Raw genomic sequence first — 16,027 nt, forward strand, 5'->3', positions numbered from 1 at the left:
GAGCGGCCGAGAATTGGGGGTGGCAAATCGGGCCTTGAGACAGTAGATCTGCCCTGTCTGGAAGCTTCCAGGGGGCGTCCGCGAGAAGGTTGACAATGTCCGTGAACCAAGACCTTCTGGGCCAATTCGGGGCGATGAGAATGACTGGAATTCCTTCTGCTTTGATCTTCTTCAACAGCTTGGGAAGAGGCAGGGGAGGAAACAGGTAGGGGTGCTCGAACTGCGACCAAGGAATGGCTAGGGCGTCGGCGCCCACTGCGAGAGGATCTCGAGCCCTGGATACAAACTGTGGGACTTTCCTGTTGAGGCGAGAAGCTAGCAGATCTACGTCCGGGGTTCCCCAACGACGGCAGAGCTGAATAAATACCTCCGGATGTAGGGACCACTCTCCTGCCGCGAGACCCTCGCTGCTGAGAAAATCGGCGGCCCAGTTGTCTACGCCGGGAATGTGTACCACGGAGATTGTCGGTACCGAAATCTCTGCCCACTGAAGGACCTTGGACACTTCTGCCAGGGCTGAGACACTCCGTGTCCCTCCTTGACGGTTGACATATGCCACCGCTGTGGAATTGTCTGTCTGAATCCGGACAGGCAGGCCCCTGAGGAGCCTCTCCCAGTGGACGAGAGCCAGATGGATCGCTCGTATCTCTAGGACGTTGATCGGCAGAGCAGATTCTGGAGTCGACCAATGACCCTGAACAGTGTGATTGCGGAACACTGCACCCCAGCAGAGGAGGCTGGCATCCATTGTTACAATCTGCCAGTGAACAGGAAGAAAAGACCGCCCCAAGAGGATGAGAGGTGACGTCAACCACCAGTTGAGTGACCGCTTGATCCGGCATGAAAGGCGAACAGGGCGATCCAGGGACAGAGCCGACCTGTTCCACCTCGACAGAATGGCCTGTTGGAGAGGCCTGGCGTGAAATTGGGCAAAGGGAACTGCCTCTATCGCTGCCACCATCTTTCCCAGGACCCTCATAGCTGTACGGAGGGACGGAAATTGTGTGGTCTGCAGCGATCGTACATCCTGCTGCAGGGAGAGAATCTTCTCTTGTGGGAGAAAGACCCTTGACCGACGAGTGTCGAACAGGAGGCCCAGAAACACAAGACGTTGAGTAGGGACCAGACAGGACTTTTTCCTGTTGACGATCCACCCGAAATTGGAAAGAGTGTCAAGGACGATCGCCAAACTGAGGCGTGCCTGTTGGAAAGCGGGAGCTTTGATCAGAATATCGTCGAGGTACGGAAAAAGAACGAGACCTCTGATCCTCAACAAGGCCATCAACGCAGCCATGATCTTCGTGAAGACTCTGGGAGCGGTGGCGAGACCGAAGGGCAGCGCGACGAACTGGTAATGTTCCTGGCGAACCGCAAAACGCAGGAACTTCTGATGTCCGGAGAATATGGGAACATGTAGATAGGCATCTTGGATGTCTATTGAACACATGAATTCCTGCTCCTCCATGGAAGCGATTACCGAACGAACCGACTCCATCCGGAAGTGGCGAAGGCGAACTCTCTTGTTGAGCAGCTTGAGATCCAAGATGGGTCGGACCGTCCCGTCTTTTTTCGGCACGACAAATAGGTTTGAATAAAACCCTGTAAACCGCTCCGATTCGGGAACGGGCACAATCACCCCGGAAGTGAGGAGAGAGTCGATGGCCGTAAAGAACCCCGGGATCAAAGCTGGATCTTTTGGAGAACGGGATTCGAAGAAACGATCCCGTGGAAGAGAGACGAACTCTATCTTGTATCCTGACGATACAACCTCCCTGACCCAAGCGTCCTCTACTGAGGCCAGCCAGACGTCCTTGAAGAACAGGAGTCGACCTCCCAATTGGAAGGGACCCTCGGGAGTCCGAGGATAGTCATGCTGATGTGGACCGTCCAGATCCGGATCTGGATGGTCTGCCCTGCGAAGAGTGGGAGCGCCAGGAGGGAGGACAGGGTGCAGAGAAGGGTGTCAGCCTGCAGATGCAGAGCTACTCACGGTCCGGTGACCCCAGAGACGACAGTATCCACCACTCTGCAGATGCAGGTCAGAGGAATATCCGGTGGACAGGCCCAGGGAGCGATATCTGGCTGACAGGGGCGTCCGGCTGTGCGGCTGCAAAGATGGCGACCGCCTGAAGAAATCAGGGAAAACGCGCTCCCAGGGGAAGGAGGAGGGCGGAGTTAACCGCCTGCTGAATCCGGCACCGCCCCTGGCCAGGAACAGGCTAAGAAGGGCGGTGGGAGGGCCTGGAATGGGCGGGAGAGAAGCCCGCTTAGTAGAAAGGGGCGGGGGGCGTGGCCGCGATACCGGAGTAGGCCCGAACTGAAGCCGGGGCCTAAATTACTAGCGGCGGCCGCCTGTCAGCACGGGGTCGGCGTGGAGGTGCCGCAATGCAAGCGCCGCCGCGAGAGGACCCTGGGATACCCGATCGGAGTGTCGGGGGAGAAGAGGACGGTGAAGGGGCTGGCTGTAGGAGCAGGATGGGCGCAGGAGATCGCAGCGCCACCGAATCCCTGCTCCAGGGAAGATGCTGCGAACGCGCCCTCGGGGAGGAATGCTGCTGGCCAAAGGGTCCCAATACTTACCCGTCCCGGACCCGCTTCTTGAAGAAAGTACCTGTACATGAAGAGCCTGTGTCTCATCCAACCGACAGGCGAGTGGGTGGGAGACTGGCGACGAGGACCCTCTGGATCGCTGACACATCTTCGTTTTGGCGTCCGCCTGGAAGGCTGGTGGTCCTGCTACGGAGAACTGTGAGGATACGTGGTGGCAGTACACGCCGTACTCACAGACTCCTTTGTGGGAGTACAGTTGTGACCATTCACACTGTATCCCTCCGGGAAAACCTGAAAAGGAACGACGCACATCGAGGTAGATATGGGTCTAATTAAAGACCCGTGTCCACCTCCTACTGACACTAAGCTAAACTGAGGAATTCCCTGCCGGTCGGTGGGGTGTACACTGCGGAGGAGGAGCTAACCTTTTTTTGTGCATAGTGTCAGCCTCCTAGTGGTAGCAGCATACACCCATGGTCTCTGTGTCCCCCAATAAGGCGAACGAGAAACAACCTTTTGGTGGGAAACAGAGTTGTAAGTATTTCATGTCAAATTTGAAGGAATCTGCAATACAGATGTCTAACACAGATGTGAACAGTGCCTTAATACATGAAAACCCACTATTTATTTATTTTTTTTTTGGGGGGGGGGGGGGGGGGGAGGGGGAGTATTCATTTATAAAGCGTGTGTGTATGGTTCGTCACTTTGAATATCACAAGTGAAGTGTGAATACACATAAGTAAAAGAAGCATTCGCAAGGTAGATTTAGTGTACCCTTCACCAATATACCTGTTAGTGGTCCCCGGGGAGTTTCCTTGAAGTGCATTTGTTCCACTACAATGCCCATTGCAGGGATGGCTACAGGCAGATAGTGGTAGTGGAGGTGGATTGACTTTCAGAAGAGATGGGCTGGACTCTGTTACATGACTACCTCTGTGAGCTCCGGAGGTGGCGCAGACAGTGGCTTTAGATGGAGGTGTATGAGAAGAAAGGCCCGTTGTTGAGGAAGGAGCTGAACAGTTACTTGATAAAAGGTGTGGAGGCGGAGGAATGTGAGGAGATGTTGGCTGCTGTGACGAGAGCTCCGTTGGGCTGTTTGGAGGAGCACTGGGGTCAGAATAGCAATGAAAATCGGAAGAATGATAAGATTCCCCTGTAAGATAAAGGTTTGTAAGATTTAGCTGGGTGAGAAAGTAAGGGGCTAACATTAACATCCACATAAACACACTCTCTAACCTGGGGATAGCGGTCTATGGCACATGGTTTTAAACTGCTTCGGAGATTTATAGAAGTTGAGTGAGGTAGGGAGTGTTCCTGTACTGGCTCCAGAAGGACTATATGGGCAAACCTTCAGACCAGAGAGCTTTGATGTCTTGCTGACATGTTCTGGCGATACGTAGAGAGCACTGCCTTTGTCCCCTGAAATACACAATAAGTGATTTTAGACAACTATTTTAGCACAACTAATGAATGGGACAGACTGACAAATTGCTAGCTACAAACAGGAGGAGAGGAAAATGTTAAATTGCATATTAAATGCCCAATACAAACAATGTACAACACATGAAAAGTCAGCCAAAGAGGGCTTGAATTTTACGGGTAGAGTTGTACTTTTGAATGACAATTCATTGCATCAAGTGATGTTCTAAAAAGCAGGAAAAACACAAGGCAAACAAAAAGGCAAAAAACAAACGCAATGCCACTTTTTTTGGCGTTTTATTTGCAACATTCATTTTATGGTCAAAATTACCTGGTAATACGATTCTCCAGGTCAGTACGATTACAGAGATACTAAGTCTGCATAGTTTTTATTTCAATCAAGTGGTGGAAAAAAAAAATAAAAAACAGAAATTTGGTATTGGAAAAAAAAAAATTTCACTTGTGTCAACATTTTTCAAGAGCCATAACTTTTTCAATTTTTGGGATATGGAACCGTGTGAGGGCTTGTTTTTGCACAACTGACATTTTTATTGACATCACTCTGGGGTATATATTTTGAGCACTTCTTACATTTTGTGTTGTTGCGATGGCCGAAAAGACAACTCTGGTGTTTTGATTTTTTTTCCTCATGCCAATTACCAATCAGAATAATTTGTTTATATTTTGATAGACCGGACTTTGTTTTTATATATTTTAAAACATTTTTTCCCCACTATACATGTTAGTCCTTGAATTGATCGCTTGTGCTCTATACAGCTATGCCACAACACTGCTGTACACCATGTTCCAATTTATTCTTAGGAGCAGGATATTATGCAAATGCTATTTTTTCTCCAATGTTCTTAAATGATTGATGCAAATGAGTCAGTACAATGTTCACATCAACCGTAATATTATAAAATCAAATTTTATCTGACAAACCTCAATTTTAACAGTATTTCTTGTTTTGAAAAACTCAAAATGCACTGTTCCAAATTATTACATACAGGAGTTTCCAAAAATTTTATACACTTTAAAGAACTGAAAATAGTCCTATGGTGAATTTTCAGCATTAAGTCACATTTACTGAAATCAAGAGCATCTTAACAGGCCAAGTTACTTGTGAACTTAGGACCCCTTTGATATCACTTTCACAACTCTCCCATCCATTGAACTTATGAGCTTTTGGATAGCTGAATTTCTTTGCACCATGTCAAAACAGCCCCCAGAGCTGTTGTTTTGATGTCTCCCACCCGCATAGATCTTATGCTTGATACTCCAAAGGTTCTCAAATAGGGTTGAGGGGAAGATAGTGGCCACACCATGAGCTTCTCTATTAGCCCATAGTAGCGCCAATGACTCAGGTATTCTTTGCAGAATGAGATGGTGCATTGTCATATATGAAGATTTTCCTACGGATGGCGAGGTTCTTTGTGTATCATGGAAGAACGTGGTCAGCCAGAAACTCTATACACTTTACTGAAGTCATTTTCACACCTTCAGGGACCCTAAAGGGGCCTACGTCGCCCAATGTTTGCAGACATCGGAGCCTTGTAGGGACATTGTGGCTATCCACCAACCATCCACTGCACCATCCATATGGACCATCCAGGGTTGCACATCACTCATCAGTAAACAAGACTTATCAAATTTTCATGTACTGTGGCTTGTAAGAGTATTTAACCCCCACAAAAAAATACCCCATGGCTTTTTACCTATATAGTTACATTACAACCCGTGTTTAAATATTTTAGTAATCCAATTTGTGTGTGATGCCTCAGCACTGAATTGTCTAAGTTGGTGAAATGAAGTGAGACAAATATAGGTATATTTATGGGTTCAAATAAGTTAAGTTGGCACATGCATAATATGCGCTGAAACCCCTACAAGAGTCTGGTGCAATTACCTTCAGAAGTCACATACTTATTGAAAGGAAGACCATTTGTGTGAAATCTAAGCGTTAAATGGTCTGTCAGTATATACACTTTACCTTTTCAGAAAGGCCACAGAGGCTGCAACACCATTAAGCAAGAGGCACCACTGACCAAACAACACCATGAAGACCAAAGAGACAAAGATGTTGAGAAGTACAAGTCAGGGTTGGGTTATAAAAAAAAAATCCCAATCTCTGATGATTACCATCAAATCAATCATCGTAAAAATCTGCTGGTACAAACAGTTAGGGAGGGTGCTGGGTCTCCCAATAAGGGCTCCAAGAAAGATTTTACGGCGAGTACCAAAAATCCCTCTATCACTTCATTAAGGGATACCGGTAACCATGGGATGTCCCAAAGCAGTCCCAAGGGTGGGAACAGAAAGAACGCAAAGAAAAACAGACTTGGATAGGCCGGTGTGTAACCGCCGCCTGAAGCACCTTCCTTCCCAGGTCTGCATCAGACGAAGCATGGTATGAACCCTGTAAAACCTGGAAAAGGTGTGCAGAAATGACCAGTTCGCGGCCTTACAAATCTGTACAGCCGAGGTTTAGTGACGAACCGCCCAGGAAGTCCCCACCGCCTCAGTGGAATGAGCCTTTACCCTCGGAGGAGACTGTCATGAACGCGGTATGCCTCCAATATTGCCAAACAAATCCACCGGGCATTAGTAGAGTTAGAAGCTGGGAGCCCCTTACGATGACCTTCGGAGATGACAAATAGGGCATCAGACTGGCGAAAAGGAGCAGTACTTGAAAGGTAGACTCAGATAGCGACATACAGAAGGAAGGACGATGTCTTCATTAATGTGAAATGAAGAAACTACCTTAGGTAGGAAGGAAAGGGTCTGAGAACTACCTTATCCTGATGTAGAATCAGGAACAGAGAATGGAAGGATAATGCCGCCAACTCAAACCCTCCTAATGGCTTTAATGGCAACTAAGACGACAACTTTCCATGACAGGAGAGAAAACGGAATATCTTGAATGGGCTCAAAAAGAGCGCACTGGAGTGTACCAAGGACAATGTTAAGATCCCATGGATCTATCGGAGGACGATAAGGAGGTGCCAGGTGGGCGACTCCTTGAAGTAAAGTCTTTACCTGGGAACGAGAAGCCAGATTTCGTTAGAAAAGAATTGACAGCGCAGAAACTTGCCCCTTAAGAGTACTGAGTGAGAGACCCGAGTCAAGACCTGCTTTTAGAAAACCAAGGATGGGAGGAAGAGAAAATGACATAGGTATCAAATTGTTGTCCTCACTCCACTGAAAGAAGGCCTTCCAGTATCTGTGGTAGATATGCGAGGATGCTGGTTTTCTCGCCCTAATCATGGTCTGAATGACCTGATGGGAAAAAACAGCCTCCCTCAGGACTGCGACCTTAACAGCCAAGCCGTTAAACTCAGACTTAACTATGGTGGAAGAGGGGGCCTTGAGAGAAAATATCTGGACAGTTTGGAGGCCTCCAGGGAGCGTCCATGAGCATGTTCCCCAGCTCAACGTAAAAGGCCCATCTTGGCCAGTCTGGAGCTATCAGGATTACGGGAATTCCTTCTGCCTTTATCTTTTTCACGACTCTCGGAATTAAGGGGAGAGGAGGAAAAAGGATAAGGCAGTTGGAATTGTGACCACGGGATTACTAGAGCATCGCAACCGATGGCTAGCGAATCCCGGGACCTGGCTATGTACTGAAGAACCTTGTGGTTCATCAGATACACCATCAGGTCGACGTCTGGTGTGCCCAATTTCTCGCATATATGGTTGAAAACGGCAGGGTTGAGAGACCACTCGCCCGATGAGAGACCCTGACGGCTCACAAAAATCGGCTGCCCAATTTTCTACCCCTGGAATGTGCACGGCTGATATGGCAGGAACATGAAGTTTCACCCATCGCAGAATCCTTTTTACCTTTACCATAACCTGTTTCCTGAGAGTTCCGCCTAGATGGTTTATGTAAGCTATGGTTGTGGCGTTGTCCGACTGAATGTGGACCGGCTGTCCTGCGAGGAGGGTCTGCCAGCGGCGAAGGGCAAATAAAATTGCCCTGATCTCCAGGAGATTGAAGGGGAGAGTGTCTTGTTGGGCATTCCAGTGATCCTGCACTGTGTGATGATGAAAGACCGCTCCCCAACCGAAGAGACAGGCATCTCATCCTGGGCATTGAAGGGCTCCTGTGGGGCAGACATGGTGGAGAGGCTGCATGACAGGCATAAAGGGAAGCGTTGGCCTGAAGACAACTTCCTCTTGCAGAAGGCACAGGTGTAGTGAATTACAGTGGGCTTTAGAGGGGTAAGAAGAATCCTCTCTGGGGTTGGGCATAAGCTGAACCTTGGGGATACTGCTGTGGAGGAGCCAAGACAAAAAGAACAGAGCCTACTCTACTCCAGCGACGACCAGCAGCAAAAACTGTGCAGAGCACCCGCAGACCTGCATAGACCGCAGGGTATAGCCGTGTCCCCCATGTGCAGAGCATCCGCAGGTCTGCAGAGCACAGATATGGCGGTGCAAGAATCTGATGCAGACTCTGCTGTGTCACCGCACCAAGAAGTCTGCCTGACGGTGAAAGAGAAAGCTAGCATCCTATTGGCTGACACACCGGGGGCGAACAGCCAGGAAGATCTGCCGGCCTGCGAAAACGCATGGCCCCCTCCGATTGGCTGACACGCCGGAGGCGTGAACAGCCAGGAAAAAGCTCAGTGATAGGAGTGGAAAAAATGCGCTGAAAAAGCACACGCTGCAGGGGATGTGGCCAGACAGGAGAGGAGGAAGAAGCCTCCTATTGGATTAAAAGAGCAAGTGATTTTAGCGCGCAACATTAACTGGACAAAGGAAATCAGGAAGGGGTGCGGCCAGAAAGCAAGTACTGAGCCCAGCCATGGGAAAAATGGCCATGGCTGTGCACGCTGTTCCCTACCACTAACACCCCCCTGTCCCGTTGCGATGAAGGAATGACGCCTGCCGCTGCAGAGGGAGAGGAGGAAGACATACCTGTGCGGCGAGTCCCGGTCCCTCAGCAGTAATTAGGATCACATCAGGAGCCCTCGGGTGGGTGAGGGTAGCTGGGATCAGGGATCCTTGTCCCCCTGTCTGAAGACGGTGCAGAATATGCCATCAACCCCTTACAAGAAGGGGGAAGGCCACTGCTGGTGACCACTGCCTTCCTCCCAGCCCTCTACGAGGAAAGGGGTGATGTGGGGAAAAGGCAAAGGACTGGCCTCCTGGAATCACCGATAAAGGTGACAGGGGATTAGGTCCTACCTTGAAAGTCCGAGAGTGGGCGACACCACACTGCTTTCTCGGTAGCATAAGTATGGGAAAACAGGGTGAGAAATTACACCCTGTTACTCTAAGAAAAAGGAACCTGAAAGACAAAGGGAAAAAGGTTAATAAAAACAAACAGGGAACCTGAAAAGGAAAATGCGGATCTGGGAGCAGATCCAGGTCCGCCTCCTACAGACACTAAGCTTAAACTGAGGTGCTTTGTGCCTGTCAGTGGGTGTATACTGTTGAGGAGGAGCCATTTTCCTTTTTTTTGCTTAGTATCAGCCTCTTAGCGACAGCAGCATACACCCCATGGTTACCTGTGTCCCCCAATGAAGTGATAAAGAAATAGAAAGAACATGGTAACAAACAAACCTGCCAAGAGGGCTGCCCACCAAAATGCTCAACTCGGGCAAGGAAGGCATCAGAGAGGCAGCACAGAGTTCAAAGGTAACCCTGAAGGAGCTGCAGAGTTCCCAAGCAGAGACTGGAGTATCAGTCAATACGACCACAATAAGAAGTACACTTCATAGAGGTGTCCTTCATGGAAGAGTGGGCAGAAAAAAAGCCTTTACTAGCACACAAAAATTGTAAGGCTCATTTTGAGTTTGCCAAAAGACATGTGGGAGACTCCCCAAATGTATTTAGGAAGGTGCTGTGGTCAGAGGAAACTCAACTTTTTGGACACCAAGGAAAAAGCTATGTCTTGGCGCCAAGCTAAGGCTAGTTTCACACTAGCGTTTATTCGACGCAGCGCACGGAGCCGCTAAGCCCCGCCCCCTGCCCGCCCCATTCGGTCATCGCCGCCTACTATCGCACATGGACGCTTGCGATCTGCGCACCCTATCTTTAGCATAGGGTGCGCAGATCGTGTGCTGGCCGTGCGCTAGTAGAATTTTGGCGTGCGCTGCGCACTTTTGAAGGTGCGCGCCGAAATGCAACATGCTGCGTTCGGCGCGCACGGGCGCACCTTCAAAAGTGCGCAGCGCATGCCAAAATCTTACTAGCGCACGATCTGCGCACCCTATGCTGAAGATAGGGTGCGCAGATCGCAAGCGTCCATGTGCGATAGAAGGCGGCGATGACCGGATGGGGCGGGCAGGGAGCCGGCAGGGGCGGGGCTTAGCGGCGCCGTGTCGAATAAACGCTAGTGTGAAACTAGCCTAACACAGCTCCTCACCCCAAGAACACATCCCCACAGTGAAACATGGGTCAGAATTAGTGGGATCCACTGAAGCGTTCCAGAGCTATAACCTCATAAAGTGACAATGGTCAGAATTGTAAAAATTGGCCTGGTCATTAAGTACCAAATTGGCTCTGTCACTAAGAGGTTAAGAAACCTTCCCCATAATGCCTTTATCTACAAAAACTAGTCTATGCTTTGTATAAGCCATAAATATCTTCAAAGTACATTCAACCTGAAAGATTTCCCATGAACAAAAGTACATATTAATCAATAGATCTTGGAATAATCATTTCCACAATTGGATGTGAAAAAGTTCCAGTGCTGAGAATCTCATAAATGTGTCCCTGCTGTGTAATGGCCGTGTCTCATTGTACAGGGACATGGTCTGATACAACAGCTCCTGGGCAGGGGAGAACGCAAAACATTTTACAGATTTTACAGCAGGTGATCACAGTTGATTTTTTCTTTGAGGAAAAACATTGTCTAAAAACAGGTGATCCCGTGCTGTCCTGTCTGTATACTCTCATACTTCGCCTCCCGCCTGCCCTGGAGCTGTGGTATGATCAGACCATGTTCCCGTACAGTCAGACGCAGCCATTACACAGTACACAGCAGGGGCACATTTATAAGATTATCTCAGCACAGGAACATTTTATTTACACACATCCATTTGAGGAAATTATTATTCCAAGATTATTCAAATTAGCTTTTGTTCGTTTTAAAACCCTTTTAAAGTTTCCGTGAAATATTAATGTTTTCATACCTTGTCCAGGGCATTGTACTATTTGTTGCTTTTTGGCAGCAAAGAGCAGCTCTCTTTCCCATATTGATTGAATCCTGTGGCCTGCTTAAAAGCGGTTATCCTGTCTAAACTGATAAGTCTGCAGTCACTGTGTGGGGCTCCAGCGCACACATACTGTGTGCTTAGAGGATTTACCCATTTCTGAGCCAGGACCGGCTTGGTACGTATGCATTACGCATACTCCCGGCCAGAGCCCGTCTAGTGTGCGCGGCCTCACTACATACATTTGTATTGAGCAAGGTTGTGCCCATTAGACGGCCAGCCCGGTAGATTGGGGCGCAGCCTACCGCAATACAAGTGTAAGGAGCAAGACCGTGCTCACTAGACAGGCTCAGCCCAGGAGCATGTATAACACATACATCACCGCTGTTCCTGGCTCAGTAACAAGCGGATCCTTGCGGCGCACAGTGCGCGCACTGAGGAGGGGAATCATAAGTCTGCAGTTTCACTGATTATGGATTGTTTTTTGCGGGACGAGCTGACGCTTCTGTTGGTATCATTTTTGGGTACATGACATTTTTGATCTTTCTATTCCGATTTTTGGGAGGTAGAATGAACAAAAACCAGCAATTCAGGAATTCTTTTGTTTTTTTGTATACTGTTCCGCGTATGGTAAAATTGATAAAGCAGCTTTATTCTTTGGATCAGTACGATTACAGCAATAGCCTATTAATTTTTATTTTATGTTGTGGCGCTTTTACACAAAAAAAAAAACAAAAAAAAAACAAAACAGGATTTTTGGGTTGCTTACCGTAAAATCTGTTTCTCGGAGCCTTCATTGGGGGACACAGAGACCATGGGTGTATGCTGCTGCCACTAGGAGGCTGACACTATGCACAAAAAAAAAAAAAAAGTTAGCTCCTCCTCCACAGTGTACACCCCACCGACCGGCAGGAAATTCCTCAGTTAGTGAGAAAGCAGTAGGAGAAGCAACAGAATAGATTGAAAACAGAACAAACAACTCAACTGTAACCAATCAACCAAAGGAAGAACAGGAGTTAAAGAACATGGGAGGGTGCTGTGTCCCCCAATGAAGGCTCCAAGAAACAGATTTTACGGTAAGCAACCAAAAAACCTGTTTTCTCGTTCGCCTTATTGGGGGAAACAGAGACCATGGGACGTCCCAAAGCAGTCCCTGGGGTGGGAAACAAACTTCCATCAGGCCAGCGGACTCACCACCGCAGCCTGCAAAATCCTTCTACCTAGGCTGGCGTCCGCCGAAGCGTAGATGTGGACTTTGTAGAATTTCACAAACGTGTGAACAGATGACCAGGTTGCAGCTTTGCAAAGCTGCAGCGCGGAAGCTCTGTGGCGTACCGCCCAGGAAGCACCCACTGCCCGGGTAGAGTGCGCTCTGATCCCCGGAGGAGCCACTCGATGCTTAACCCGGTATGCCTCCAAAATTGCCGATCTGATCCAGCGAGCAATAGTAGCCTTGGAGGCCGGGTGACCTTTCCGCGCCCCATCTGGAATGACGAAAAGAGAGTCTGTCTTTCGCAAGGAAGTCGTCCTAGACAGATAGACTCTCATTGCCCTGACCAGATCCAGTTTGTTCAGGGACCGCTCCCGAGGGTGAGTTGGACTCGGACAGAAGGACGGCAGAACAATATCCTCATTGAGGTGAAAGGAGGACACCACCTTCGGAAGAAAAGAGGGCGGAGGCCGCAGAACTACCTTGTCCTGGTGAAGTACCAAGAAAGGAGAGCGGCAAGAAAGAACCGCCAATTCCAACACGCGCCGGATGGAAGTGATGGCCACCAGAAAAGCTACCTTTCAAGAAAGGAGAGAAAGGGAAACATCCCTGAGAGGTTCAAAAGGAGAACCTTGCCAAACCTCAAGAACCAGATTAAGATCCCATGGATCCACGGGCACTCGATACAGAGGAGCCGTGTGAGCCACACCCTGAAGAAAGGTTTTGACCTGAGGGCGGGAGGCCAACGTCTTCTGAAATAAAATGGACAGCGCCGAAACTTGACCCTTCAAGGAACTGAGAGCAAGCCCCGCATCCAGCCCTGCCTGAAGAAACGCCAGAACGGAAGGGAGCGAAAAGCACATGGGCGCGATGTTATTGGCCTCACACCAAGTGAAATAGGCCTTCCAAGTACGGTAGTAAATTTTGGAAGATGATGGCTTCCTGGCTCGGATCATGGTATGAATTACTCGACCGGAGAATCCTGCTCGTTTCAAAACCTCGGTCTCAACAGCCACGCCGTTAAATTGAGCGGCCGAGAATTGGGGTGGCAAATCGGGCCTTGAGACAGCAAATCTGCCCTGTCTGGAAGCTTCCAGGGGGCGTCCGCGAGAAGGTTGACAATGTCCACGAACCAAGACCTTCTGGGCCAATTCGGGGCGATGAGAATGACTGGAATTCCTTCTGCTTTGATCTTCAACAGCTTGGGAAGAAGAGGCAGGGGAGGAAACAGGTAGGGGAGCTTGAACTGCGACCAAGGAATGGCCAGAGCGTCGGCGCCCACTGCGAGAGGATCTCGAGCCCTGGATACAAACTGTGGGACTTTCCTGTTGAGGCGAGAAGCTAGCAGATCTACGTCTGGGGTTCCCCAATGAAGGCAGAGCTGAAGAAATACCTCCGGATGTAGGGACCACTCTCCTGCCGCGAGACCCTCGTGGCCGAGAAAATCGGCGGCCCAGTTGTCTACGCCGGGAATGTGTACTGCGGAGATTGTCGGTACCGAAATCTCTGCCCACCGAAGGATCTTGGATACTTCTGCCAGGGCTGAGACACTCCGTGTCCCTTCTTGGCGGTTGACATATGCCACCGCTGTGGCATTGTCTGTCTGAATCCGGACAGGCAGGCCCCTGAGGAGCCTCTCCCAGTGGACGAGAGTCAGATGGATCGCTCGTATCTCTAGGACGTTGATCGGCAGAGCAGATTCCTGAGTCGACCAACGACCCTGAACAGTGTGATTGCGGAATACTGCACCCCAGCCGAGGAGGCTGGCATCCGTTGTTACAATCTGCCAGTGAATGGGAAGAAAAGACCGCCCCAAGAGGATGAGAGGTGACGTCAACCACCAGTTGAGCGACCGCTTGATCCGGCCTGAAAGACGAACAGGGAGATCCAGGGACAGAGCCGACCTGTTCCACCTCGACAGAATGGCGTGTTGGAGAGGTCTGGCGTGAAATTGGGCAAAGGGAACTGCCTCTATCGCCGCCACCATCTTTCCCAGGACCCTCATGGTTGTTCGGAGGGACGGAAATCGTGTCGTCTGCAGTGATCGTACATCCTGCCGCAGGGAGAGAATCTTCTCTTGAGGGAGAAAGACCCTTGACCGACGAGTGTCGAACAGGAGGCCCAGAAACACAAGACGTCGAGTAGGAACCAGACAGGACTTTTTCCTGTTGACGATCCACCCGAAATTGGAAAGTGTCTAGGACGATCGTCAAACTTAGGCATGCCTGTTGGAAAGAGGGAGCTTAGATCAGAATATCGTCGAGATACGGAAAAAGAACGAGACCTCTGATCCTCAACAAGGTCATCAATGCAGCCACGATCTTCGTGAAGACTCTGGGAGCGGTGGCAAGACCGAAGGGCAGCGCGACGAACTGGTAATGTTCCTGGCGAACCGCAAAACGCAGGAACTTCTGATGTCCGGAGAATATGGGAACATGTAGATAGGCATCTTGGATGTCTATTGAACACGAATTCCTGCTCCTCCATGGAAGCGATTACCGAACGAACCGACTCCATCCGGAAGTGGCGAAGACGGACTCTCTTGTTGAGCAGCTTGAGATCCAAGATGGGTCGGACGGCCCCGTCTTTTTTCGGCACGACAAATAGGTTTGAATAAAACCCTGTAAACTGCTCCGCTTCGGGAACGGGCACAATCACCCCGGCACCGAGGAGAGAGTCGATGGCCGTAAAGAACCCCAGGATCAAAGCTGGATCTTTTGGAAGACGGGATTTGAAGAAACGATCCCGTGGAAGAGAGACGAACTCTATCTTGTATCCTGACGATACAACCTCCCTGACCCAAGCGTCCTCCACTGAGGCCAGCCAGACGTCCTTGAAGAACAGGAGTCGACCTCCCAATTGGAAGGGACCCTCGGGAGTCCGAGGATAGTCATGCTGATGTGGACCGTCCAGATCTGGGTCTGGATGGTCTGCTCTGCGAAGAGTGGGAGCGCCAGGAGGGAGTGGGTCTGAAGGAAACTTTCTTCCTATCTTGGCGTGCCTGCGGTCTTTGTTAGTTGGAGGAGGTCTCCGCCGTATTGAAACGGCGGTAAGCCCGAAAGGGTCGAAACTGACGCCTTAGTGGAGGTCTGCGAGGCTTGGACTGAGGCAGGAGAGAACTCGTGCCTCCGGTGGCGTCCTTAATAATCTGGTCCAATTGGGAACCAAAAGGTGCACTCCCTGAAAAGGCAGATTAGTAAGAGACTTTTTAGAAGACAAGTCCGCCTGCCAGGCCTTGAGCCAAATTGTCCGTCGGATTGCCACTACGTTGCTTGACGCCTGAACTGCGCAGGATGCCGCATCCAAAGAAGCAGAAAGCAGATAATCCCCCGCATGGGTAATCTGATTGGCGAGATCGGCCAATCGATCTGGTTGTGCTTTCTCTAGGATGCCCTGACGAAGATCCTCTGCCCAAGTAGCTATGGCCTTTGCTGCCCAGGATGAAGCAAAGATTGGGCATACCGCCGTCGAAGCCACTTCGAAGGCAGACTTCGCTAGGGATTCTATAATCCTATCATTAGAATCCTTTAGAGACGCCACGCCTGAAAGCGGGAGAACCGTGTTATTAGAAAGCCTGGACACGAGCGGATCGACCGAGGGAGAGGCAGACCAGTTGTCCGTGAGCTCTTTAGCAAACGGGTACAGAACACCGAGACGCTTTCCTCTTTGAAAGCGTCTGGTCGGA

General features: G+C 49.8%; 1 protein-coding gene across 1 annotated transcript in view; it reads right to left on the reverse strand.

Moving 5' to 3' along the window:
• Nucleotides 1-16,027, reverse strand: part of FAM193B (family with sequence similarity 193 member B) — a 96,544-nt gene that overhangs the window by 60,590 nt on the left and 19,927 nt on the right. The window contains exons 4-5 of the mRNA XM_073568428.1: nt 3,787-3,969; nt 3,340-3,703 (exon numbers count right to left, since the gene is read on the reverse strand). Of these exons, the coding sequence (XP_073424529.1) occupies nt 3,340-3,703; nt 3,787-3,969 (547 nt within the window). The remainder of the gene's footprint in view (nt 1-3,339; nt 3,704-3,786; nt 3,970-16,027) is intronic.

Source organism: Dendrobates tinctorius, unplaced genomic scaffold, assembly GCF_039654945.1.
Source record: "Dendrobates tinctorius isolate UK_male_01 unplaced genomic scaffold, ASM3965494v1 ptg000001l, whole genome shotgun sequence".
In the NCBI taxonomy this organism is placed as follows: domain Eukaryota; kingdom Metazoa; phylum Chordata; class Amphibia; order Anura; family Dendrobatidae; genus Dendrobates; species Dendrobates tinctorius.